The sequence below is a fragment of the Pipra filicauda genome, unplaced genomic scaffold (genome assembly GCF_003945595.2).
Source record: "Pipra filicauda isolate LSUMZ 115617 unplaced genomic scaffold, ASM394559v2 scaffold84_size4826128_pilon, whole genome shotgun sequence".
NCBI classification, from domain to species: Eukaryota; Metazoa; Chordata; class Aves; order Passeriformes; family Pipridae; genus Pipra; species Pipra filicauda.
This window is the reverse complement of record NW_024105031.1, coordinates 628,735-655,588: the sequence shown is the minus strand read 5'-3', so window position 1 is coordinate 655,588 and position 26,854 is coordinate 628,735. Positions and strand designations below refer to the sequence as shown.

At 39.9% G+C, this 26,854-nt stretch overlaps 1 protein-coding gene across 2 annotated transcripts in view; it reads right to left on the bottom strand.

The window, feature by feature from the left end:
- Positions 1-26,594, bottom strand: part of ZNF385D (zinc finger protein 385D) — a 413,250-nt gene extending 386,656 nt beyond the window's left edge. The window contains exon 1 of one of the 2 annotated variants that reach the window (XM_039390611.1): positions 26,422-26,594. In XM_039390611.1, the coding sequence (XP_039246545.1) occupies positions 26,422-26,593 (172 nt within the window). In that variant the 5' untranslated portion in view covers position 26,594. Of the gene's footprint in view, positions 1-26,000; positions 26,139-26,421 lie in introns of those variants that run through there. The other variant, XM_027744900.2, reaches the window with a different exon arrangement.
- Between the last annotated feature and the right edge of the window lie 260 nt (positions 26,595-26,854).

The following is a 26,854-nucleotide window of genomic DNA, read 5'->3' as shown; positions in this document are numbered from 1 at the left end:
GCTCCTCTTTTGAAGAAAGAGCCTTTGTTTGCTGAGGGCAATCCTTAGATTGGTGAGGTGTTATGCCTCCTCAGATCACACAGAGATAACTTTGAGAGCCTTAGCTTTCTAATGGCTTTAATATGTGTACTAAAATAAATCAGAAAATGCTACTGATACCAAAGACCTCAAAGCTAAATCCAAAAGGTGTCACTGCATTCTGTGGAAATTTTGCTACATGCAGCCAGATCAAGTTTGATAGCATGTCATATAAAATCAACTAGCTAAGTGGCAATTGCCATCTATTCCTATATATCACTGGATGTCAAGTATTCATCACGGACAACAAAAGTATTCTGAGTTTGTATTTTTTCTCCCTCTATATAGGAATCATAATTTCATTAACACTTAGCTCAGAAATATAGTATTACCATAGCCAGCAATTTAGAAACAGTAGTAAAAGAGCAAAAAGAGTTATTTTACATTTCTTTAATATTATCATTTAGGTTTCTGCTCTTTTCAATTAGTGCCATAATGTCCTTTGATTCAATTAATGTAAAAAAATGACAAATATGAGAGATATTTATCTTTTTAAAATATCATTTTAGGATATATACTATTTCAATAATAGATATGAGTGTTTTGGCAATTATTTGTAATTATTTTCATGAAGATCACAGAACCACAGAATGGGTCAGGTTGGAAGGGACCACAGTGGGTCATCTGGTCTAACCTCCATCCTCAAGCAGGGTCATCCTAGAGCACATTGCACAGGATTGTGCCCAGACAGTTCTCAAATATCTCCAGCGAGGGAGACTCCACAACCTCTCTAGGTAATCTGTTCCAGTGCTCCATCACTCTCACAACAAAGAAGTTCTTCCTTATGCTGAAGTAAAATTTTCTGTGTTTCAGTTTCTGTCTGCTCAGCACCATCAAGGAGAGCCTGGCTTCATCCTCTTGACATTCTCCCTTCAGACACTTACACACATTGATGAGGTTCCCTCTCAGTCTTCTCCAGTTTAAACAGGCCCACCTGCCTCAGCCTGAGGTAGTAAGAGAAATGTTTCAGTCCCCTAAACATTATAGCCCTCCACTGAACCTGCTCCAGGAACTCCGTGTCTCTCTTGTACTGAGGAGCCCAGAACTGGACACAGCACTCCAGACGTGGCCTCATTAGAGCTAAGTAGAGGGACAGGATCACATTCCTCACCGTGCTGGCAATGCTCTTCCTTATGCACCCCAGGATACCATTGGTATTTTTGGCCACAAGGGTTCACTGCTGGCTCATGGACAGTTTGTTGTCCCCCAGGAACCCCAGGTCCTTCTCAACCCAGCAGGCTGGCCCCCAGCCTGTACTGGTGCATGGAATTATTCTTCTCCAGGTGCAGGACCCTGCATTTGCCTTTGTTGAATTTCAAAAGGTTTTACTCTGCCCATCTCTCCAGCCTGTCGACATCCTTCCAAAGGGCTGCACAGCACTCTGGTGTATGGGCCACTCCCAGTTTTGTGTCATCAGCAAGCTTCCTCAGGAGGTACTCCACTCCTTCATCCAAGTCATTGGTAACAATATTAGACCCAGTACTGAACCCTGGGGAACACCACTAGTGACAACTAAACCCTGATTATGACCCTCTGAGATCTGCCATTCAGCCAGTTTTTAATGCACCTCACTGTCCACTCATCCAGTGTGCTCTTCCTGAGTTTGCCTTTAAGGATATCATGGGAAGCAAGTGTCAAAAGTCTTGCTGATGTCCAGGTAGAAAACATCCACGCTTGCCCATCATATAGCCAGAGAGCTGTCCATTGTAGAAGGCAATCAGATCGGTTAAGCATGATTTCCCTCTGGGGAATCCATGTTGACAACTCATAAGCACCTTCTTGTCTTCCACATACTTAGGGATCACTTCCAGCATGAGCCATTCCATCCCTTCTCCAAGGATGGAAGGGAGGCCTGTAGTTCCCTGGGTTCTCCCTCTTGCACTTTTTGAAGACTGGAGTGACATTTGCTTTCTTCCAGTCCTCCAGCAACTTTCCTGACTGCCATGACCTTTCTAAGTGATTGAGAGTGGCTAGCAATGATGTCCATGTCCACCAGTTCCCACCAGTGCCCATGGACTTCTGGATGTCAGGTTTTACCCTACTATTTCAGTCCTGAGAAACTCTTGGGATAACACATGCAGCTAACCTCCTAACCTCATCAGAACAAATGTCTTGCCAAGTCACAGATCCTCCAAAAACACTTAAATACTATGCAATATTCAACATCACACATATATATCACATCCAAAATAATACTCAACAACACTAGAAATGAGTTACAAGGCAGAAAAAAAAATAACATCTAAAGTCCTCACAGAATTCAGAATAAGGTTGCACACTCCCCTCCACAAGAAGTCTAAATTCAGAATTTCATTGTTTCAATTTTTTGACTAAATAAACTTTTCTCATATTTCTCAAATCAAAAAACATTGTGGCATTTATTGCATGAAAGATATAAACAGACAGGTTGTGCACCTACGATCTTTCTGTAGAATTGCATGCCTAACAGCCTCTTCTTTTGACTGACAGTTCTGATAGACTCAGCTGAAGGCTGATTTTAATGAAATGCCATTTTCCAGGGTGAGACCATTGTGCTAGAATTATTTTTGTCCTAATCTTAATTTTCAGCACAAAAAGGTTTCTCCTTTTCTTCTCCATACTCAATATAATTTTAAACTGAAATAGCAAACTCTTTTACACAAATTGGTCTAGTGACTTTCAGTCAGTTTTGCAAAAGATATTTTCTTCAGCTTATGTAAAGCCAGAGTGACAGATCATTTTGAATAAAATAGGCCTTGGACAATTTCTATAATGAACTGTTCTGTTCAAATGAATAGGATATGTTGGTCAGAAGACCTGCTGTCTAGAAGAATTCAACTTGGTACGTGGGATCCAAACAGACATTCAAATTCCAACAAATCCCAGTTTTCCTCTTTTAAGTGAAGATAAGTTTCAGAAGATGACTGACTAGAAAACAAACTATAAAAGCATTTCAAAAGTGCATGAAGCGTTAACCAAGAGGCATTCCACTTCTGAGCTGTCAAACAGCAACTTGAACCAACACTACTGAGCTCACATAGACACGTTAAAAAGCCCATCATCAGCTGGTTGAGTCTTGAGCTCTTTAGATGACACAGTTGTGACACACTTCCGTAGAGACTGAAGCGGGAAAAAAAACGAATGAGCCATGTATCCTGAGTCAGCAAATTGGACACATACCCTCGCTGAAATCCCAGGTTACAGAGACTGGGAGATGACTGTCAGCTACCAGGGGTGTGAGAGCACACACAAGAGAGCACCTGAGCCAGCACCTAGGCTTTCTGTTGCCTCAGCTCACTGAAAAATTCTTTCATCCCCATGAGCTAAATGACTGTTTCAGCAATATGGCAAATAATATATTAAAATGCAGCGAAGGAAGAATAAGGGCATGAAGTATGTTGAGGCTTAAGGTAACTGAGCATTCTGCTTACTTCTCAGAAGTAATCTTAAAGGAGTCCATGAGGAAACACAACTGTCATATTCTTTAAGGTGAAAGACAACTCTAATGTTAATGAAACACCAGGACTAAGACACTCAACTAAGATTTAAGAACCAATTCCTCAGCAAGTCCTGTTTCTTTATCTGCTGTTCATCAAACAGCCCTTCCTTGAAGTTAACCAATTCCTCCAAACCTTTACAAAATGCAGTGCTGCACCTTCAAGTCTGTCTGTGCACTGCCTTTTGCAGAGTAAAATTTTAAGACTGGAAAAATCTGCACCACAACTCCACATTGAGCATTAAGGCTGGGATTCAGTAGCAGAGGGTTGCAGTGGTGTCCTGTGTGGAAGGTCCTGAGATGGTCACAGATGTCTCTGAAACAAGCATAAACAGCCCATCACCTCCAAAACCCTCAGGCAGGTTTAAAAGAGGTTTGAGTGCCTGTGCCAGACACAAGAGGTGGGACAAGCGGCACTGGAAATGTGGCTGGGAACACACTGTGGGAGGAGGTGTTCCATGCTAAATGCAGGCACCCTGAGGGACTGCAACCACGGGTGACTCATGCTGAGGCAGTAACACCACCAAGGGACTGCATCTGTGAGGAACCCATGCCAGGGCACGGGCACTCACAAGGGAACTTTAGCCTGTTGGATGCCACTCTAGAGCAGGACATTAAGAAAGAGAATGGCAGGAAAAACAGTAAAATGAAGAACAAAAATATACCATTGTGGCACATGACACCACCTCCCACACTTCTGCTCCCCAAAGGAGGTGAGGAACAGTACATTTAATCTGAAGTGAAAGGACGGGAAGCCAAGACTAGGGAGGGGTTACAATAGGTGTTTCAGTTAAGCTGAGCCTGGGGAAGGAAAGCAGTGACTTTTTTAACTGTTTATGTTCTTCTTTTGCTTCCCCCTTAAGACCCAGATCCATAATCAGAAGTTTCTTCTAATTGGTAAAAAATTAAATTCAACGAATATTCCCAAGTCAAGACTGTTTTGCTCATAATAAACCACAACACCAAAGTGACACAGATTATTTCTTTAGATTTGATACTAGGTATAAAAATAATAGGCCTTAGGACTTTTGTCTTAGTACTTGTACAAACCATCATTGGTATAATTATGGCAGTAGTGTATTCAATATCTTGGGTAAATACAAACAATTGCAGTAACATCCCATTAGGTTATCATCCAACATATGTCTGAGCTAAATAGAGTTGAAAATTCATCAAAACAGACTTCTCCGGACGGACCAGAATTAAGTCCGTATCGTTACCCTGCTTGGGAAGCACTGACATTGTAATTACTTCAAGCCCCCATCTGGCACAAATCACAACATGATTTCTTTTCTGATGGTCTCAGACATTAACTTTGTTTTCCTCTCAGTTAGACTGTCATGAACATGTTAATCATGTAATTTACAGCAGGAAAACATACAACAGTGATTTCTCCCTCGTGATCGTGAAAAGCCCTGGCAACTACTAATGACAGGAGATTTACTTTATGTCTACAATCACATTTTAATTGTGAGCAAACTGAACCTGTAATTCTTTGGTTTCTCTTCAACAACTTCACTCTACCTCATAGGTGTTCCATATTTACTGGTAACAACTGGCACACTCCTTCATAGACATCAAATCCTGATTGAATTTAGTCCAAATTGTTGAAGTTCTTAGTTCTCTAAAATAGGTCAAACAGTGTAAAATAGTGTAGTGCATTCTTATTATTAGTGTAGTGCTTTTTTTTATTTAGTATAGTGCCTTTTATTTTTTCAAGTTTTTCCACAGGGATATTATTATAGTCTTTAACGTTATTATTTTGAAGGACTGTGGGAAAAGAAAAAAAATTTAAAAGCAAGTAATTCTTGAATTATGGACTCTGTAAAGAAAACATTTTCTCTTGAATTCAAAATTTTATCTAGGTTTAACTCAAAGGTGTTAGCTTTCTGACAACTTATGACAGTAAACCTATACACTATTTTTTCTAAAAAGCAGACAGAAAATTATCACATGTTCATTTAAAATTTAGAAGGATAATTTTACTTAAAAAGTCACATAAATTCATATGTGTCTCAGAGGCATTGCAAAATATCCAAAAGCAGTAGAAGTTAAATAATTTATGCTAAGACATTTAGTGACATGGATTATACATCAAATATTTGTAAAAGACTTTGTTTTTTCTTACAACACAGACTTCTTCAAAACCAGCAGACTACTACATACACCAGCTTTTCAATGTCCATCCCAATGCTGACCATCATTAAGATGTAAATTAGTTTCTGCTCCTCACTGTTGCGCAGTTGCATTGTGTTTCATGACCTAGAAAATGGTTATGAGAACAACAAGGAACTCTACAGGAGGTAAAAATCAAAAAGTGTATTTTCCAAATTTTTGCAAACAAACTTCATCAGTCATCAACAGTTTGAGGTTTGATAAACTAGAAAGGGTTTGTTGGCCAAATTAACATCCTAGATCTTTGATCATACATGGCAACACAACTTAAAAACAAACCTTCCTAGAGAAAATGCCTTTATTTGAAATACTCCATCAACATGAGAGCTGTTCCTTAACTTTGTGCTTAATGTAGTCAATGTCATCTGAAAATTCACTATTTCATTTCCTGTTGATACGCAGTTAACTAGTTTTGTTCTGATACACCAAGTTCCATATAGCCACTTGAGATTTCCAGATTTGCTTGAACACTAACAGCTTTCATTAGCCTGCTCCATGGAACTTCTGAGGTCAACAACAGAAATGAGGTCTTGGTCTTCCCCAAGGCATTCACGGCCTGGCTAAATAGCATGTATTAACATGATGGAAGAGAGCAGTGAGGTCACTTGGGCCAGGCTTTTTCGAAACTCAGCTCCACTTACTCCTATGAAAGAGAATTAGTTACTTGTAAGGCTGTACAAAAACTAAAGGTGACAAGGCTGGATGCATGCAAGCAACAGCTGTTTCTGTCATACCTGTTTGCTGTGTTTTGCTTTAATCTGTGTATTTATGTCTGAGATCCCCTTTAATGGACTGGGCGGGGGGGCAAAGATAAAGAGATTTTGTTGACACTACAAACAATGAAAGAGGGTGTTTCTAAAAAGTAGTCCAAATGGCAGGTGAATCTGGGTCAGAGCTGTATCATATGTTCCCAGCCAGAATCTAGAGCGTAGAAGGCAGGAAAAAGTATTCCTTACTGTAAGTAAGAAAATTAATGCACTGTCTTTTCATAAACAAATTAGTAGGAATTGATGTCATTAGGAGGAGGCTGCATTTCAGAGACATACCTTCACCATGTTTTTAACAATAAAAATAGTTATTAATTGAATATAAACAACAAAACACAAAATTACAATAGAGCTATAGCCAAACATGCTTGAATTTCTAACTGTTCATATGTTAGTGTCAATAGGTTATAAATCACAAAGGTCAAGTCTCCCTTTCCTAGGTGGTAAAATGCTGCAGTATCACAAATGTCATACTTCAGTGGTCTCTATTTGGCCTTCTGTCCTCATTACAGCCTACAGTGCTTAGTTTTCTAGGAATGTTCATCATCATTACAGTCTCCTGAAGAGTTATTTCTGTGTTTGCCCAAATGTCCTTCCTGCACAACCCTTCCTTCTCAAGGTACTTCCCTCAGCTAATGCACTTTCTTGACCTTCTCCTGGAATTTACTTTAGAAATCAAAACCACATCTTCTTTACCCTTTTTCACTTCTTAGAGATTTCTCAGATCCTTGGCAGCTATTTAAGACTTTTCTCCTTAATGGCTGTTCTATCATGAACTCTCTAAAGACACTCTACGCAAAATTATTTTTTCAATTCAAGTCTTCATACCAGTATCAATAAATGGTCCATGTATTTATCCTCCCTTTTGGTATCAGATGACATTCCTATCTCATCTTAGGAGTACCTGGGTGGTCATAAAGCATTTTCATACAGAGCCCTGGTACAATAACTGACATGCTCTGGATAGGAAGAGCGGGTAATAGTGTGTCCGTAATATAAAACACAACTCCACAGACAATCAGCACATTGCCCTGAGGCATGCCTTCAAAAGACTTGAACTGCAAAGGAGTGAAAAAGGTGATAAGGCAATGGGAAAAGGAAAACATGGCATAAACACTGCCTAGTGCCATTGCCATTGCTACAGGGTAGTGATTTGTTGCCTGCTGTTGTGCATCTGAAGCAGTACAAGTGAGTCTAACTGTGACTATTTTCAGTTTTGTTCCCACCAGCTCCAAACTTCGTAAATTATCTCAGCTGATGTGGGCTGATGCTGGCTGGATGCCAGATACCCACCAAAGCTACTCTGTTACTCCCCTCCTCAGCTGGACATGGGAGAAAAAGTAGGTCAAAAGGATTGTGGGTTGAGACAAGAACAGCGAGAAATCACTCAATTACTGTCACGGTCAAAACACTCATCTGAGGGAAATTACCTAATTTATTACCAATCTGATCAGAGTAGGATAAAGAGAAATAAACCAAGTCTTAAAACACCTTCCCCCCAGCCTTCCCATCTTCCAAGGCTCAATTTCACCCCAGATTTTCTTTACCACAGGAGGATGGGGAATGGGGGCTGTGGTCGGTTCATCACATGCTCTCTCTGCTGCTCCTTCCTCCAGAGGAGATGACCTCTCACAATCTTCCCCTGCTCCAGCACAGGGTTCCTCCCATGAGAGACAGTCCTCCATTAACTTCTCCAACATGAGTCCTTCCCACAATCTGCAGTTCTTTACTAACTGCTTCAGAGTGGATCACAAGTCCTGCCAGCAAACCTGCTCCAGTGTGGGCTTCTCTCTCCATGGGTCCACAGGTCCTGCCAGGAACCTGCTCCAATGAGGGCTTCCTGTGCAGTCACAGCCAAACCCAGACCCTGTTCTGGTGTGAAGTCCACCACGGGCTGCAGGTGGATATCTTCTCCCCTGTGGACCTCCTCAGGCTGCAGAGGGACAGCCTGTCTCACCATAGTCTTCACCAAGGGATGCAGGGGAATCTCTTTTTTGATGCCTGGAGCATCTCCTCCTCCTCCTTCTTCCCTGACCTTGGTGTCTGCAGAGTTGTTTCTATCACGTATCACATCTCTCTTTGGCTGCTGTTGCCATTGCGCAGTAGGTTTTTTTCCCCTTGTTAAATCTGTTATTCCAGAGGCATCACTCCTGTCTCCGATTGACTTGGCCTTGGCCAGCGGCAGGTCCCTCTTGGAGCCAGCTGGAATTGGCTCTGATGGACATACGAGAAGATTCTAGCAGCTTCTCACAGAAGCCACCCCTGTAGTACTCCCGCTAACAAAACCTTGACACACAAACAAGTCCACATTATTGTTTCAGTCCTCCCCAGAAATCCTCAGTTTTTAATGCAAGTGCAGGGAACAAAATAATAGGGAACAAATTCTTAGTTTGTTCTCCTCTGCATATAGATACTACAGATGCCCATTCATCCTACTATCTTTACAGGAATGCCGTACAGTAGTGCCAGAAACTATGCATAACTGGCATGCCTGAGATCCTTACAGTGGCATATCTAGCATCAGGCAATGGAAAGATGCTTGACCTAAATCTTCCTTTAGGACACCATGAACTCAATGCATCTGAGACTAGATGTTTCAGGGAGCATGCTGCTTTCATCATACGAGCCTGCTTTTAGACTTGAGCTTGATCAAACACTTAGGCACCAAGGCAGGCTGTATTCTGACAGTCCTCCCACGACACTTTCTTTGCTTGCTCCCTTGCTTGCTTGTTTGTTTTGAAGTAGCCCTGGTCCTTTTCTGCATTTTTCCATTCATGCTTCCAGATATGACAAGAATTTTGTATTTCAGTGTTAACATTGCCAGGACACATTTCCTCACTTTGAAGAGAGTCTAGACCCCTGGACTACTATAGATATGAACTCAGAAGTAAAAAAGCGTGGCAATTCTAGAATTGTGTGTCTCCAGGTGCAATAATTTCACATGAATTACAACAGTAAGGGGGCAAACGTGGCTGCTTACCCGCATTGAAATAGTGGATGACATCAGGAGAAACAGAGGGCGCACAAAAAAACTAATTCAGGTATAAAGTTATCTTGTCCAGGTTAAGAGCAAAACTGCCTAAAATTGGAGAGTTATTCTGGATACAAACTTTCTACTCAAAGTAGGAACTTTGAGTTGGACTGTTTTGAAATAAAAAAAGCAAATGTAATAAATATATACATATATTAGGAGTCCAATGTGTATGAAACTGAAACACCTTACCCATGAGAAAAAATATTATTCAGGAAAAAAAACCTGTTCTTCAAAGAAATCTAAGAAAATTTAGTTCCTTCAGTTAAAGATAAAGGTTCAAAAAAAGCTAAAAAATAGGGCATCTTCAAGTACATGCTGAATCATTCTGCAATTAAATATAGTCAGGGTCAAAAAGGAAATTCTCTGCGTGTTCATGTGTTGTATCTGCATCCTTTTTGACTGCCATATCTAAGAACATTAGGCAAGTGTCAGGCAGAAGCATATGTTTAATTTCCATCTATCTTCATAAATCCCTTTCTTTTAAATGCCTCCTATTACTCTGAGTGGTTGGTATATTTTGATCCTTCAAGCTTTTGACATTTTTTGCGGTCAATATATATGTGAAAAGATGTAATTACAGGGAGAACTGATAGCACTACATGTTAAGGCTGCCATCATTACATATCAGGAAAACCCCATTATCACCTTAGAACTTTGCCAAACTTTGACTGCAAAGACATTTCTCACTGTTTGATGTCTGCCACAGGTGGAATTTTTGGGGAAATATGGTTTTAGACTTTTTGGGAAAATTAGGCTAGGAAGACATATTGTTTGCCCACAAATCTGGAAAAGATTACTGGATGTGAAGGGCTTAGAAGACAGCGAGGGGGATAAGAAAATACAGGGGGGAACTGAAAGTGTTAATGAGCCTGGGACTACCTGGAGAAGGAAATTTTGTCAGGGAATCAGGAAAAGTAGAAATAAGAGGCTGAGACATAGGCATAAAATATTTGAATTAATTGCTTCCAGGTGTTGCCAGTTTTATGGTAGTGCTATAAACTGCAAGAGGCAATAAAGGGTCCAGTACCTCTAACCCACTGCAAGTCCCTATGCTGTACTACTATCTGGCTCTCAAGCAATGTGAGTAGTCACACACCTTCAGCTAGAGATCTGCCATTTTAAGCTTGAACATGGGTCTCTTAGGTAGCTCTGCTACCAATATTACTGTGCAGCAGCTTCCTGTATCTCTAAAGACTCTGCTAGCAAACAGTATTTACACCAGTGCCTGTTTTAGGGAATTTCCAGAAGTATCACGGCACAGCTAACATTGCTCTGTTTCCGCAAGTTTTAGAACCACTGACACCCTTGCGATTTCCTTTGATCTTCCTTTGGTTTCCCACAGGTGCTACCTTCCCTTTCATCCTTTGATTTAGACACAGGCACTGCCTGGCACGCCCCAAAGAATTGCTACAATCCAACATCACAATATTCTACTGCCTCTTCCCTGACTTTTCGTTTCCATGAAACAAGAACGTTACCAGCAACAATTTCAACACCTAAGAGTTCCCCTAGTGCCTGGTTCAATTTCCTCTGAAACATCCCAAATGCCAGGCTAATTCCAATGACAATCTAATTTAGTGATATCTTCTGATAGATACAAAAAGTTCTAGGTGCAGCCCAACCATCTCTGTATTGGAATCATATTTCTAGACTTACAAGGGAAAAAGAGAAAAAACCTAAAAAAATACCAAATCCACACACCTCCCTTTCAGCCTGGACTGATTAGTAGCTACATCTTTCATGAGAACTGGCAGTCACCATTCATTACCCACCCTATGTTAAATGATTTATTGAAAGGTGCAGGTCTTCTGTGGTTTTCTGTCCTCTTACAGATATTACTAAAATAAGTAGCTCATTTAGACATTCTAATAGCTAATCTAGTCATTTGAACTTTATGTGGCAAGTTTTCCTCAATGTAAACGCAAATCAGACAAATTCCAGAGACATGCAAACCTGCAACAGTTTCGCTGTATGAATTACGTATTTCACAAATCTTCTTGGAGACCTGTCAGTTTCCATAGGCACTGCATAAGTACAAGAAAACATTCAGTTCAAGACTCTCATTTTTTTCCTGGCTTTGATTAAAAGAAAACTAGAACAGTTTCTCTCTGCTGTTGTATTCTTTGATTAGGAAATTTGTCAAATACCTTTTTCAACTACTGAACTGGAATGATCATTATTGCTGACCACTGTATATTATACTACTCTTTGCTTTCTTTGACCAGTTAAATATTTCATCTTCTCCATATCTCTTAAATATTCTACACTCACCCTTGTGCCAGCTCAGTTGTAGAATGTTCTTTAAGTGGAAATGAAACCTTCTGTGTGAGGCTTTGCTGCCCTACTTCTACTGTTTTGTCTCCTTGTTAATCATACTCTTTGCTATTACCCTCCTTATCATGGCTGTAATAGTTCTTATTTCATCATTTAAAACTATTCCACACTTGTGAAATGAAATTGTTTACTCAAAAGCTATTGATGAGCAACTCTGAAAAGTGCCAACAATGTTCGAGCTCTATGCATACAGATTTGGCCATGTTACCTTTCCCCAGTACATGCATCTTTTTCTGCACTCAAAAACCTGCTAACTTACCTCAGTAAATTCCTTGGATACCTGTTCCTATTTCCCAAATGCAAACAGGCACTGTGCAGACATTGCCTGTACGCCCCTAATGTTTGTTATTAAATTCAGCTCTTCACTTATCCACAAATGCCACAAATCCACTTATAATTGGCTGAGTCAGGCAATGCTGTGACCCCTCTCATATGGAGTTGAGTACATTCTTTTCCATGAGAGGCACCCTATTCTTATACAACAATATTTATATATGGATATAACACACATGAAAAGCAAATTAAGGTCTACATCTTAGCAGCAGATTATATATATATATATATATATAATAAAAGAGTCTTTAATGTGCCAGATGGAAATTTGGATACACAGGTGGCAAGAACACAAAATCCTAAAGAGGAAAGGCAAGGGTTTAAGCAAGAAGAGAAACCATATTCAAATTCTTGATTTTGACAGTGAAACTCAGATTTAACCGAGGTTATGGGAACTGAATAAAGGGAGAAGAATTTCTGGAACAGTAAAGACATGGAAATTAGTGTATCATGGAAAGAAGAGTGAGAGAAAGAAAGAAAATATGGTGGTGTATTTAGAGTCTTTTTCCTCACAAGATTGGTAACAGAAAGATTTGTGCAGGCAGGCTACAACTGTATGCCAGGATTATAAATAAGAATATAAAAAGTAAAGGAGAGATACAACCAGATAAAATTATTTAAGGAAAAAAAATTTAATTACAATTAAACATGAGTAATTACATAGTTTGGACAAAATAGCTTTATTCCATAGGCACAGGTTACACAACATAACCTGGGTATGTGGTTCATTCTGTGTGTATCTCCAGCCTTCTATTCTGAATATTCTTACCATTAATTTGAGCTCTAAGATTATGCAGATGATGGCTTGAAAAGAAAAGAGAAAGGATTTTTCCATTTTGATGGGAAGCAAAATAGATGCAAACAAACCATGAACAGCCTTTGCTAAATCCAGGTATTAAACACATTTTCATTCACATAACTGTAAGGTTTTTGTTGACAGCATTAAAACCATTCAGGAATGGCTTTATTCAGGAATGAAAATTATTATCTATATGTCAAATATCTCTTATTTCAAACCTTATTGGAAAAATAGAATAATTAGTCAAGTTGACATAAAATTGATATCCAAAACATTAAGAAGTAATAAATCTTTTTCTGGTCTTTTCCAGAGGAAAAAAATATCCATTTCACTTGTAAACAGATGCACCTAAAAATGGCCTGAAACTGGGCAGCTTTATGCTTCAAAGTTATTCATACTTATCAAATAAAATTTTACCTCACTGAGAAGTAAGGAGAGAAACGACAATTCTGCTTTTATATAGACTTTCACATCAAGATATTTACTGCCACCCTATCGCTGTCAAATGTGATTATAAACCAGGGATCAGCAAGCAGGAGATTAAAGGCTCATCTGAGAAGATGGAACAAATGAAATTGATGAAAACTGTTCAGACTGTGTCAGCTTCACAGGAACAGCCATCCAGACAGAGGGGCTATTGGAATTACAGATATGAGTACTCTCAGTCTCTCTCTGGCTTTGAAATGTAAATGAAAACTGCTGGAATCATAAAACAGAAAGTGCTCACTTTTTTTAGAGTTACATATACTGTGGGAGTAACCTCACGTTAACTAGCTTCGTGGAGCACCGGATCAGTGATATATTAAATGGAGATCCTTGTTAATCCTTGGTTTTTCTCTGCTCTAACTGGAGAATTTTTTCTCCATAGCCACTATACGCATTCACTTTCTGTTTTGTAAGAAAAGGAAGTACTTATTGTGGTACAGTCTTGCAGACAGGTACTTAAGGTGCTACATGAGCACTAAGGTCATTTGAGTATTTGTCTAAGTGAAGCCACTTTAGAGGAGCCACAGCCAGCTACAAAATCTTAGAAATAGACGTCTCTGGCCAGCTACAAAAACTTAGATATGGAGGTCTATGTATATAATCTTTATTGGGTGGATGGTTGAAGGGTTAAAGAATAAGATTTTATTACTCAAAAAGAAAAAGGAGTGTGTGGGGTTTAAGCTGTGTTTCTCACTGATGCATAAGAGTTATCACAATGTGACTTGCCTTTGCCAATTACTTTTTACTGATTTTACAGTTTAGAACCCAAATGTTTTGAACATCAGAAGGTGCAAGTTGAAAATGGGTATCCTTCAGTGGTTTGATGCTTTCTGAAACTATGATCTTTTTTGACATGTGTAATTTTATTACAAAACAGGAAGTAGTCTCAACCTCTATAAGTAAACAATGTGACATGTTTGAAGTCTCCCCTTTCAAGAAGGATGCCACAAAGAGGAGGCAGACACACACACAGGCACTCCACACTGTACCTAATTCTAATTTGGGAGCTATGTGGGCCCCAATCCATGCCTGTTCCTTCATGCAGAAGAGCAGGTGCAAGCACATTCAGGGCACTGTCTCCCATAGCATGCAAGAATCTCACCCAGAAATGTGCTGGGTGTAGGAGTAGTGGATCATCAGGACAGAGCAAGTCTAATTTCATTCTCTGTGAACTGCAAATGCAATTTCTTTTGCTGCATCCTGGGAAAAGTACAGCAGCAAAACTATCCTCCCACGGTGGATTTACTAAAGTGATTTTTTAAAAATGAATGGAAAGAGAGAAAAGGAAACCCTATACAGAATAAAACTCCATTGCTTGTATATATTTTCAATTATACTGTCTAAAATGAAAGTTCCACTCTGACATTCTAAAATAATTTATTTTCTTTCAGCTATCAGTAAAGATTAAAAACAAAAAAAGTTCAGAGGGGTAGATGGTGTATCACTACACAGAAAGCCAGAGTAATCACTTTCCCTGTCCTCCCCATCCTCCCACATTTTCCTTTATGGGTTTTTCTGCTTTTACTGCCTACATTCTTCACCTGAAGTCAAACCCTCTGTTTACGGCATCACAGTGGTTGCTGTGGAGGTTATTACAATGTACAAAGCCAAAAGTGATGAGTTCAAATTTGGAACAAGCAGTAGTATCTCATGAAATGTGTCTAAAGGAATAGGAGATATTAAAGGGAAAAAAAAAAAGGACACGTATATTGCAAACAAGTTAATTAACTTCTTAAATGACTGTTTTCCATTAACTTTAATTACCACAACTGTTTTCAGATATATTACTCCAATGATTATTGAGACTAAGTGCTAAACTATACATATGGAAGCAAGCATGCACATGAACAGACAGTGCTAACACAGATGGCAGCAGAGTTCCCATCCACGCTGCTCAGTAGTGCCTGCTGTGATTGCTGTCGTCTTCTGTAGCAAAAACACACAAACAAAGCATGGTAACACAGACATGCACTATGCAGTGCTGCTCTGACAGTGAAAGTACTTCATGTTGACCTTCATACAGCACATTCCTCTACACTAGATTCAAGACTCAGTAAGTTATGAGCAGAGAACACACATTCTTGAAAAAGCTGTTGGTTCATTGCAATTCCTTCTACTGCATGGATTGGCTTCATACTCCCCTTCTCAAACATAGACACATTTTACAGAACAGCTGTTGAAGTAACAGTGCTAATTCTCAAGAAACATGTTAAATATTACGAATGGGAGACATCTGTCTTGCCATTTGCATCACAAAGTCAGCCACTGCCAAATTTTCACAACTTTGGTAGCAGATACAGTCCATATTTGTTTCTCTGCATTAGGAAAATCATAAATTAGTTCTATTTACTGAATTAGTTTCTAAGCACCTTTTGCCCCTAACTTTGACACCTGAAGTATTACTGGGAGTGTAGGGTCCAAGGAAAACCACTGAACAAAGATTTCTGAATCAGATCTGTACTGACAGAAAATGCTTACCCACCTATCTGTTAAGAACAAAACCTGCAAAGGGCAGTGGGACAAAGATAAAATCAGATGTCAGATTTAAAGAAGAAAAACCCAAACAGCTGAGAACAACACAAGCAAGAGAAAAGTTTCAAAACTGAGACTTTAATGGCCACAGGGCTCAATGAAAGATCTTATCAAGATGTTATTAAGCAAAGAAAGTGAGTCTCTCAACAATCTTTTAACGTGACTGCCTTGAAAGTGCTGGTGGTCCAATGTATCTTATTGCATGTTTGTAGAAGCATTAACAAAATACTATACCAAATAGCTGAATTTATTAGGATATGTTAGACAATGGCAGTTAATAACAAAAATTATAAAGTGCTTCCTTGTAAAGAAAAACAGTACTCTTTTATACCAGGAAAATATGTTACTATCAAGGTTGCACTATAGCATGCAGGCTATGCTGCATGGCAATTTTTACATAGGAATATTGTTGGAAAATAGTGAAATTCACTACTAGGTTTGTGCACAAGAAGATACCAGGACATAAAGATGCAATGGAGCTGCAGCTTCTTCATCAGATTCCTTACGCCAGACATAGGGGACACCCAGAGAAACCCACTCACCCTGTGGGCTGGGTGACATGTGGAACATCAGAACAGGTTGTCATGCTACTGCCTCAAGGCCTGGACCAAGAGAGACCAAATCCAACAGGACCTGTAGAGTTCCAGAGTCCTCACCAAAGAAGCCAGACAGAGATCCCAGAAAGTTTGTGAAGGGCTCCTGGTGTTCAGAAATACGTTCAATGAACATCGGGCCTGTAGCTACAGAGCTGCCGTGTGGTTACGACTTCCTTGCTTTTTGGTTGCAGAGTTCAAGGGGTGCAGTTAGAGTTCACTGAAACGCAAAATATTTGGTTCATGGACCATTTTCATCTCCTTTTTTCTTTTAAATTTATTTGTAAATCTAATGTGGACTAGAGGAGTGGATGGTTCATAGGAATACCCTGACCTTGTATTTACTTCCACAGATTTGTAGGCAAGTCTACCCAGCAAGAACAGGGACAGGAGGCACACGAGGTTTCTCTGGCAGAACCAAATGAAACGGCCTCTGCTACAGAGGCCAGTGCAGGGATCCATGCAGACAACACTGAAATGGATCCAACATAAGCTGTCTTCATTTAACATTTTTTGAAAAGGTACGCACCAGAGACTGGTGGTCTTACTCTAGAAGAGAGTGAAAGGTAAAAATAAATTTTGAGTCTTCACCTCTAAGTCCCATGCATGTAGGATACAGACTCAGCATGATTAAGGAAGAGACAAAGCAATACAGAGGGGTTTGAAGACTAATCCTTCAGTCCTGTGAAAGATCCAAAAAAAACTCCAGTCAAAACAAAGCCAAACAAAACAAGAAAAATACAACCACTCTCTTCCCCCACCACAAAAAAGTAAACAAAAACAACACAGCAAAGCATTATCTTTCAGACTCCGCAGTGACCAGAGACCTCTGTGCTATAACTACACTGGAACAGTTCAATTACTCAGGCTGCCAAGACCCTTCTTATCACAAAATCTTATATGTACTTATGATTTATGCAACAGATAATTGAAGGGCCAGATAACTGGTATACTCTTCTGTATTTCTCAAAAAGTTAACCAAGTTTCTAGATGTACTCAGATAAAGGACTGCAAGTCTAGGAATAGTTATCACTCCTCTTATTCAGAACACCATGCATTTTAGCAAACGATTAGTTTTCCATGGTATCTTTTCTGGAACATTTTTAAATAAGGCAGCTTGCACTATGTTTTGCAAGTGGTACTCAGATCATCAGTGGAATCATTTTTGCACTACTTACTCTTGGACTGATTTCTAGGAAGATGGTAATTTTCTAAAATTTCCTCTTTTCCAAAGTTATCAGGGTCTATTTTGAGTTTCAACTTTCGAAAAAGTAACTAGATTTTGTGCATTCTTCTTCCTTGGATGTTTTCCAGATTGGACTGAAGAAAGCCTTGAGCAACCTGATCTGATCTCACAGCTGACATAGGGCAAGAAACTGGACTGGAGATCTTCCTTAGGATCCTTCCAACCTGAACTGTCCTATGCATTCCTCAGGTTTCCACTAGATATACTGAATACAATCAAGACTTAATGAATCTAAATATTTTCACGAGATCTTAAAAAAAAAAAAAAAAATACACAAACCCCCCAAAGGGTCATATACTATTGTCAAAACATATATAATTTTGTCACTTTCCTCTTTTTACACTGAGAAAGTCATAAAAAGCTATTTGAGTTTGCAGAATACAAAAGCTTTCAGCTAAATGTCTATCTGCCATCAAACTGGCATCATATTGGTACAGGAAAAAGAAGGAAAAAAAAATAGCCCTGAATACACCTTCAAGTTTACCCTTGCTGCAATGGAGCAACTGCTCAAAGGTATTAAGAACTCCGAAAAACTCCCAGGTGACACTTAATCATGATTTCTGTGAGATCATTTGTGTGTTGATTCCCTGGAACAAATGCTAAAATGGAAGAATTCCGAAAGCCTAAAAAATAAGCTCACTGACTGCAAGGAGCTGCAGTCCACAAGGTCAAACCGTTCCAAGATCAGAATCTCACTCCAATCACTACAGTTTCTGCAAGGTGATTCTTTTCCCACCTGCACATTTGAAACATAGTCCCCTCCCAAAAATTAAGGTAATTGAGCTGGGACTAGCTTTCCAGCCTGGACACTAAGAAAACAAAAACTTCACACACCAAAAAACAATACCCCAAAAATGATCCTATTCTAATCAGGTCACTACCACTTCTCAGTGAAAAATAATAGGACATCCTCCTGTTGCACAATGAATAAAACCAGTGGTAAATTCTTTTTTGCTTCATTAGAACTTGCCTTTGTAGGCCAAATGCTTGAAGCAATTTAGGCTGCACCCAGCAGTACCATTAATACAAACAACTGACCATTCCTCAGGCTATTTCAATGATATCTGAAATCAATACCTGGACTGGGAGCAGCCTACCGTAGAGAATCTACAGAACTCCAATGTCATCCAGACTGGAATAGACCGTGTTTCCCTAATGCATACGTTATGTTCTAAAGAGCACTTCCCTCCAGTTTTGAAATGGATTTACAAATCTGAATATCTCTCAGAACTCCAAATAGCTAGAAAGCCAAATTCACACCTCTAGGTTAAATAAAAATTGAAGATTGTGTTCCCATTCCCTCTTAATTCAGGCTTGAACATTATAAGCCACACATTAATGGTGTCAAGACTTGATTATCAAGATGTCTTATATTTAAAAATAATGCAGAAGTCTTGAGACATTCTGCCCAGCACAGAACACAGCTTCTCATCTGTTTTGAGGTCCTGGCTGATGTGAATGTATTGCAGGGGCCCCTTGATCTTTCTGTGTACAGCTTCTCATTACAGAACCTCCTCTCACTTACCTCCTAAAAAGTTTTACTCACACCCACTTCTTGTCTAGCAGAAACCCTGACCTCCCACATGAAACCACAGTGACTACCAGCCCAAAAGATGAAACTGGTGAGGACATCTGGTTTATACTACACAAATTTACTCAATCCTGTAAATTACTCAAACTTCTGGAGAAAGAGTATATCTTCTCAACCTCTCATTCCTCCCCCTCACTACAAGTGCCAGCAGTTTAGACAGCTCTGTAGTTTCAGAGCTTCAGAGCGATAAGTATTGAACAAAATACCAGAATGGTTTGTACAGCAAAGCGCAATGCAGCCATTGACAGTAACAAGTCTTTTTTCTTACTTCTTTCCACAGGCTCCTGGGCTCCTTATCACAAACTAACAGTTCTACTTCAATCTGCCTTCAGGACAATGTTCTACCCACTAATTCCTACACCTCATTTCTACTTTTCGATACTTTCCATGGGAATATGGGATCAACAACTCAATGAAAATTGGTCATAGAGAGCACATAAAAAATATTCTTAGTCATTACAGTGCACAGGATCACAAATTCATCTTAAAAATAACATATTTTGGGTTTATTTATTAAGTAGATCCTTCAGTATTTACCTTCCAAATGGAAATAAAGAACATGATCTCAATGATACTACTATAAAGTTAAGGCTAAATGCTACTTAACAAGTCAAGGAACTGCCAGTGTAGTACCTTTTTAACAAAAGGACATTTATTTTCAAAACATTCTGCTTAAATAGCAACCAGAGTGCTATCTTCAAGCCCACTCACATGGCAAGAGGTGTGAATTTTCATTTGCTGGCACAACCTCCCTGCCACGTGGCCCCTTCATTTTCACCATGTCACTTCTCTAAATTAATCAAAGAATGCCATTATAATTTTGTCTCACTTGTTACTTAATGCTTCCAATTTTAATCAGCACCAATTTAAAATCCATCAACAAAACAGAATATATCAAAGTGAACCTACAATAACAACATTCCTGGTTCGACTGCTATACACATATGTGTGCTGCAATTCTGCTGTGATTTTGTTTGACTGGAAATATTACAGCCTCTACACAATGTCATATATATGAAAACAGAAAAATCAAAATGCTACCTTGCAGTTTCATGAGAAAGAGAAGTTGAAACCTGAAAGGATAAAGATATTCCAGGTTTGGGGATGGCTTATGCTTCTACTGCTCAGAACAGCACTGATTGAAGTCCAGATCAAATACATATGGGACAGCAGTCAAGAGTGGCCACGGTTCCAATCAATTATTATGGCGATGTGACCAAACGAATTCAGTGCATAAACAGACATTCCAACGATAGCTAATGGACAAGATGATTCATTGTTTTAACATGGCAAGGCTAAATGGAAAGACAAAGGCAGAGACACTAAACTGAATACTAGGATTGGAACTTCCAGATGCAAGTGTAAAATGCCTCTGAACCAGGGTTACTCAAAATATAAAGTACTTCAGAATGTACTAAATTAGACAGTTTCTATAGTTCTATCAGAGTCATGATTTCACCTAGCTTCAGAATTTCAAACAGCAAGACCCAAATTATTAAGGAAAGTGATCCTTTTTTTCCCCTTTTAGATCACACCTTGTATTTCCTAGCAAGGTGATTTGTGACCTCTGTCTGTTCAAATACTCTCTAAAAAATAAAAAGTCAGAAAAATATACCTGGTTATGGAATGAAGGGGAAATCTTTGGTTTCTAAATTACATTTTTGTGCCAAAATAAGATCTAAATGAATATCATAAAACTGTATTCTGAGTCTGCTTCTAAGATCTAGATGGTGAGTTTGTCATTCTGTTGTAAATTCAAATTTAGAATATTACATGGATGTGTAGCTCTGACTACGTCTAATTATACAAGTTGTAATGCTAAGTTTTATCAGTATCATAAATATCCTCCTTTATGAACTAGGCACTCACTAGGGTATTCCCCTTTTTACAGTGAATTAATTTGAAAACATAATAAAACAAAAGAAGCAAATAAAAAATAAAAATTTAAAAAAAAAAAAAAAAAAAAAAAAAAAAAAAAAAAAAAAAAAAAAAAAAAAAAAAAAAAAAAAAAAAAAAAAAAAAAAACAAAAAAAAAAAACCACCAGAAAGAGGTAACAGCTAGCACTTACATCAAGGAAAAGGGGGAAAGACTAAGCAAGTCAAAATATGTTTGGTAAACCAACCCTTCTTATTCTCCAGGTCAAACCCTTTATCCATCCATTTGGCCTTCAAAGCAAGGTCTGCATTACACACAGTAAACACACACACTGACTAGTGAGACCCCAAAAGTGTCTCAGGAATCAAAGCGTCAGTAGATCTAAACAGAAATAACATCAATATTCACACTTCTTCAACATATAGGCTAGAAAAATACTTTAATACTTAAAGTCTACCTGCAGATTATTCCCACTGATCACAGAGAATTTGTTTACTTGCTTCAAGAAGAAAATTTCTATTCCTTTATATTAAGCGTATATATGTAAACATATATATACAAACACCTACATGTATTTTAGACATTTATTTTTACAAATACTACAATAAGGCACGTGTAAAAAGTGAGGCATGGAGAACTACACCTCCACCAAAACAGATTTGGTTATGACTGCCTCAATATGACCAAGAACATTATTTCCCAGGAGAAAGAGAAGGAAAAAAAGGAACAAGCCAACAGAGAATAGTGAAACACACTGCTGAATATTTCAAGAAGAAATGTGCAAAGATGAGAACATCTGAAACTGGAAAGCTCAAGTACAACTTCATTACCCTAGTGTCAAGCGTGGAATTAGTCCAGTCCAGGAGTTGCTAGCATACGTGCATACAACAGGGTTTATAGAAGGAGAAAACAATGGACAGGTCTGTAGAGTTTTTTCCCCCTCTCTCCACTCTTTCATCAGTTCAACACCTTTAGAAGAGCCCACTTCTCTGCAGTGATAATATATTGACTTCTACCCTTGCCATACCACAACCTTTCCATTACACCAAACAAAAAAGGTAACAACAGTTTTTGTCTTGTTCTGTGACAGCTCAACAGGTGAAAACTAAAATTAGTCAGTGGGTCCAGGTGAAAAAGAGGTTTGTGTTGCTATATCTCACGTTCATTCATCCATCCTACCTTGGCATGATCCAGCATATTGGCATTGAAAACTGATTTCACTGTGCTGGTTGAAGCACAGAGGACTTCCACTTCCCAGTCTAAATTTGGCACATTTTGTGAGCGATTTTTAAAAAATCAAATAAATTAAGAAGTCGTTTTCTGCCCAAAACTACACCTATGTGCACAAACACACTCCTATACCTTCCTCCAGCACTACTTACTTGTGCTGGTTTTCCCTGGTAATTGTTTTAATACTAACTTTCACATATATTTTATATCCCTTTTAAGGCTTGCTTTTTCTCCATAAGTTATTTCTGGTGGTATCAAGTAATTTAAAACATATTTCTGATTCACAACTTCTAGTCACAAACTTTCCATATCTACTCCTCAAGGGAGGAGATTTTTTCATAAAAGAATTTCAAAGTTTTCTTAAGCAGTACAGTAAAATATTACTTGATTTGCACTGTGGTTTTCATTATGCTACTCCTTAACATCTTCTGCTTAGAGAGTGTTTGTAATAGAATTCTGGCTATAGCTGTCCAGCTCAGTTTTCAAGCTCTAGGGAAGTTTTACAGATAAGGTGCCAACGCAAACCCAACATTAAATCATTTAAAAATAGGCTTTTTACAAGACCATTAATTTTAATAATTTTAACAGGATCTTGAACTTTTTGCTGGAGTCTTGACAAAAACTTAATTTACTGTCTAGACCACAATGGGTGGAAATCTAATTCTACTTTATATTGCTTTACATGGTATGAAACTACAAGAAGTGTAAAACAAGAACTTCTGCACATGAGATCACAGGGCAATTTTCATATTTGTGTTTTAAAGTATTTGAAAAGTATAAAAAAGTCTCCATAATTCCTCACCTAACAAGTGAGAAGAATGTCAAAGCTGAAAAATATTTGTAGCTTGGCTCAGTTAAATGGCAGGTTTGCTCAGGTGCAACCCAATATGCACCCCGGCAATTTAGACCCTTAAGTGATGCCCAAATAAACATATCTTAATCCAAATATACACAGAAATATTGTGCTTGTGTCAATCATAACAGTGCCATTGAGATCCATAGAGCTACGACACTTTTTACCAACACAGGCTGGTAGCCCATTGAAATGGTTTTGCAGCAAAACCAGAGAGTAGCAAAGAATATTACTGCCCAATATAGAAAGTAATTCATAGTTCTGATACATCCCAGTTCTCTTGTGAATAGTTCTCACTTCACTTTGATAATTGCATGCTTGTACACATGAATGACTCAAACCTGTAAGTCTGTTTGCCAGTTAAAAAGTGTTGACAGCTCATATACTACAATTTTACTTTTACATATATCTTACTTATAGCCTCTCTAATGCTTTGGCTTAAACATTTGAAGTAAATTTTCCATTCCTGCATGAATTGATCAATACTGCTTACAAAAGCTGAAATTTACTTAAAAGTCCCTTCTTGGAAAACAGATTGTTTCTGTAACTTTTAAATTTTTGGATGCATACTAAAGTAATAGTGATTTTTGGTTTTCTACCCAAAAATTTCCTTATAGCACACAAGCAGTATCAGGGACATGCAAATTAGGTCTAATTTCACTTTTTTACCTTACATTTGGAGCTGTTAAAGGTTAGTAAATAATCAGGTAACTAAATCTAGGACGCCCTGCAAAGACAACATAGCAGAAAGAGTGCTTATTTTTAAGTCACAGTTGAAAACTAATTGGGATGCAAACTGTATGGGCTGCAGTGTAATTTAGTGTTCCACATTGTTGCAGCAATTACTTAAATGAGAATTTAGTGTCATATAATACTTTAGAAAACATTTATAAGAAACAACCCTGATAGACTGAAACACACCACACCTTTTTTCTTAAGGTGACTTAGATCTAAGTTATAAAATAACTCCCTAATTTAATTAATTTATGGTAGACCTACTTTGATAATATATAAATCACAGCAACATATGCAGGATTATAAACTTTGCCACAATTGCATAGCTGAATCAGTCAAATGTTTACAGTTTGGTCCAACACATTACACCACACCGTCTGTGGGTTCAGTTCTGGCTCAGGTCAGTGGCAAAATCCCACCAACTTCACTACATCCGCAGTTTTGGTCTGTGTGTCTAGCTACTGTATAGTACTCACATATAACAGGTATACAGTTTAAAGGAATCCCATCAACTATTTTTCCCATGTGAGTTATTCCCCCACAAGCAGCATTACACTCAGAATTAATAGGATAAATATTTACAACTATTTTTAAACAGCCACTTTTATTCTTTAACTAGATAATCTTTATTCAGACTTTTAGTCTGCTTCCTCTGGCTTGTGAAGCAGTCACAAAAAAGCAAAACAGAAAAGGAGGTGTTGCTGTAAAAGCACTCTGGCTCAGAAATATCCAGGTGACAGGCAGTGAGAGAAACGCTGAATTTTCTTTCATTTTAGACCTGCACTGGGGGTATTACTTTCATAACAAGCATCTTCTCAAAACGCCATCGCCTGAGATGCCAGGTTCCCCATCGTCCCAACATCTTTTTCATCAGGATTACTGCATGAGCTACAGTGCCCTGTGGACTTGTGAAGAGTACAAATTACTCCTTCAATTATTTTCTCAGGAAAAGACATAAAGTTACTTTGGGGACTAACATATCCAACAACAAACCAACACAAATTAACGCAGAACTCAAGCACAACTTAAACTGTTACTTTACCCTTTAGGGGTTAGGTCAGAGACTTCTGCAAACCCACTTACTCGAACAGAGGACTTAAAACCCAAGGGGAACACACAGCTAGAACAAATTCTAGTGAGATTTCCAGATATTGCAATCAGATCCACAAACAGTTGGGTTTGTTCCTCAAAGCAGACAACGGTGACAGCCAAGCAGTACAGAAAGGAAACCGTACATGGCAGATTTGGCTCTGGATAAACTGCATTCAGTGTTCAGAACACAAGGGTCATGAACCTCAACACTTGTTTTCAATAGTTCGTGCAACACCACTCCCTTCTATGTCTTCAAAGTCAGGATCTGATTTTGGAAGAACTGTTTGTGTGCTGCCTAGCCTTGGAAGGGAGCATCTATCTCCCCGAAAGGGAGGAGGAGACAAGACCACACAGGGCAATATTTTCAACAGTGCTTTCCGGGCATTAAGATCATGAAAGCCAAAAGAGGTTTCGGGGACTCTTCCCAGGTTCACTGGCGTTTGCCAGGTTGCAAATGCTTTCTACAAAAACAATCAAAGAACCGCTATCAAAGCAAGATGCCAAAACGCACGCGAACACTGTTCCTCTCTCCTGTCCTCGGCAAATAAAAGACATGAGACGTAGGTCCGCGGAATTTGGGAGCAGGGAGTTCCTCTCCCTCCGCGCCCGCTGGAGGATAAAGGAGAAAAGGATCCCCCTGCCCCACAGGAGCCGAGTGGGTAAAACAAGTCACAGGCAAGTTGGCCCCGGGGCTGCCCCGCGCGGACCTCGGGACTGCCCGTCCCGCCCCGGTGGGCGCCCTGCCGAGCCCCGCCGCGGCCGCCCGCTTACCGTGCCGGGGCTGGGGCTTGCCGCCCGCCGGCTTCTCCTTCCTGCCTCCCGCCGCGCTCCGCATCCGCCAGCACGCCGTCCCCCTGCCCAGCCAGCCGGCCATGCCGCGGGCGGCCGCGCTCCGCGATTCCCAGCGGGAGAGCGCGGGGGCGGCGCTGGAGCGCGGGACCCGCTGCCCGGCGGCGGCGAAGGGCGGCGGGAGCAGCGCTGTCCCGGCGGACCCGCCTCCGCCCGGGCCGGTGTCAATCAGCGCGGGCGGGCGGGCAGCACCAAGCTCCGGGCAGCACCAAGCTCCGGGCAGCACCAAGCTCCGGGCAGCACCGCCCCGCGCCCCCCGCCCCGCTCCCCGGGGACGGCGCCCGGCGCCCGGCCCCCGGTCCCCTGCCCCGCCGGGTCCGTGCGCCGCCCCCTCGCTTCGTACCGTTGGGAGGGAGAGCATCAGAGGCGGCGGCGATGGGCTCCCGGGACCAGAAGGCTTCCACGCTTAGCAAATGACAGCCCTCGGCACAAACCTCCTCCTGCCCGCTGGCTAGTCCTCCTGCAGCACCTTCTCTGAAAAACATGTGTACGTTACCTCCTGCCATCAAAATCATTGGTTGTGCACACTCCTGACTCCATACCGATGAGTAACTCAACCTGAGATTCCCACTTCCCACAAGCCCATGTGTGGTGAGACAGCAGCCTGCCTGCCTCCCTCCCTCACCTCCGCGGAGTACCCTCTTCTTCCTCGCTAGAGTCCCGGGGACTCCCCCCGCCGCCGAGTTCCTCCCTTTGCTTCGGCATGGGGCCGCCAAAATTTCTGTAAAACGATTACTGCAATGCAAGATACAGAATGTTCTCTGAAATTTGTTGTC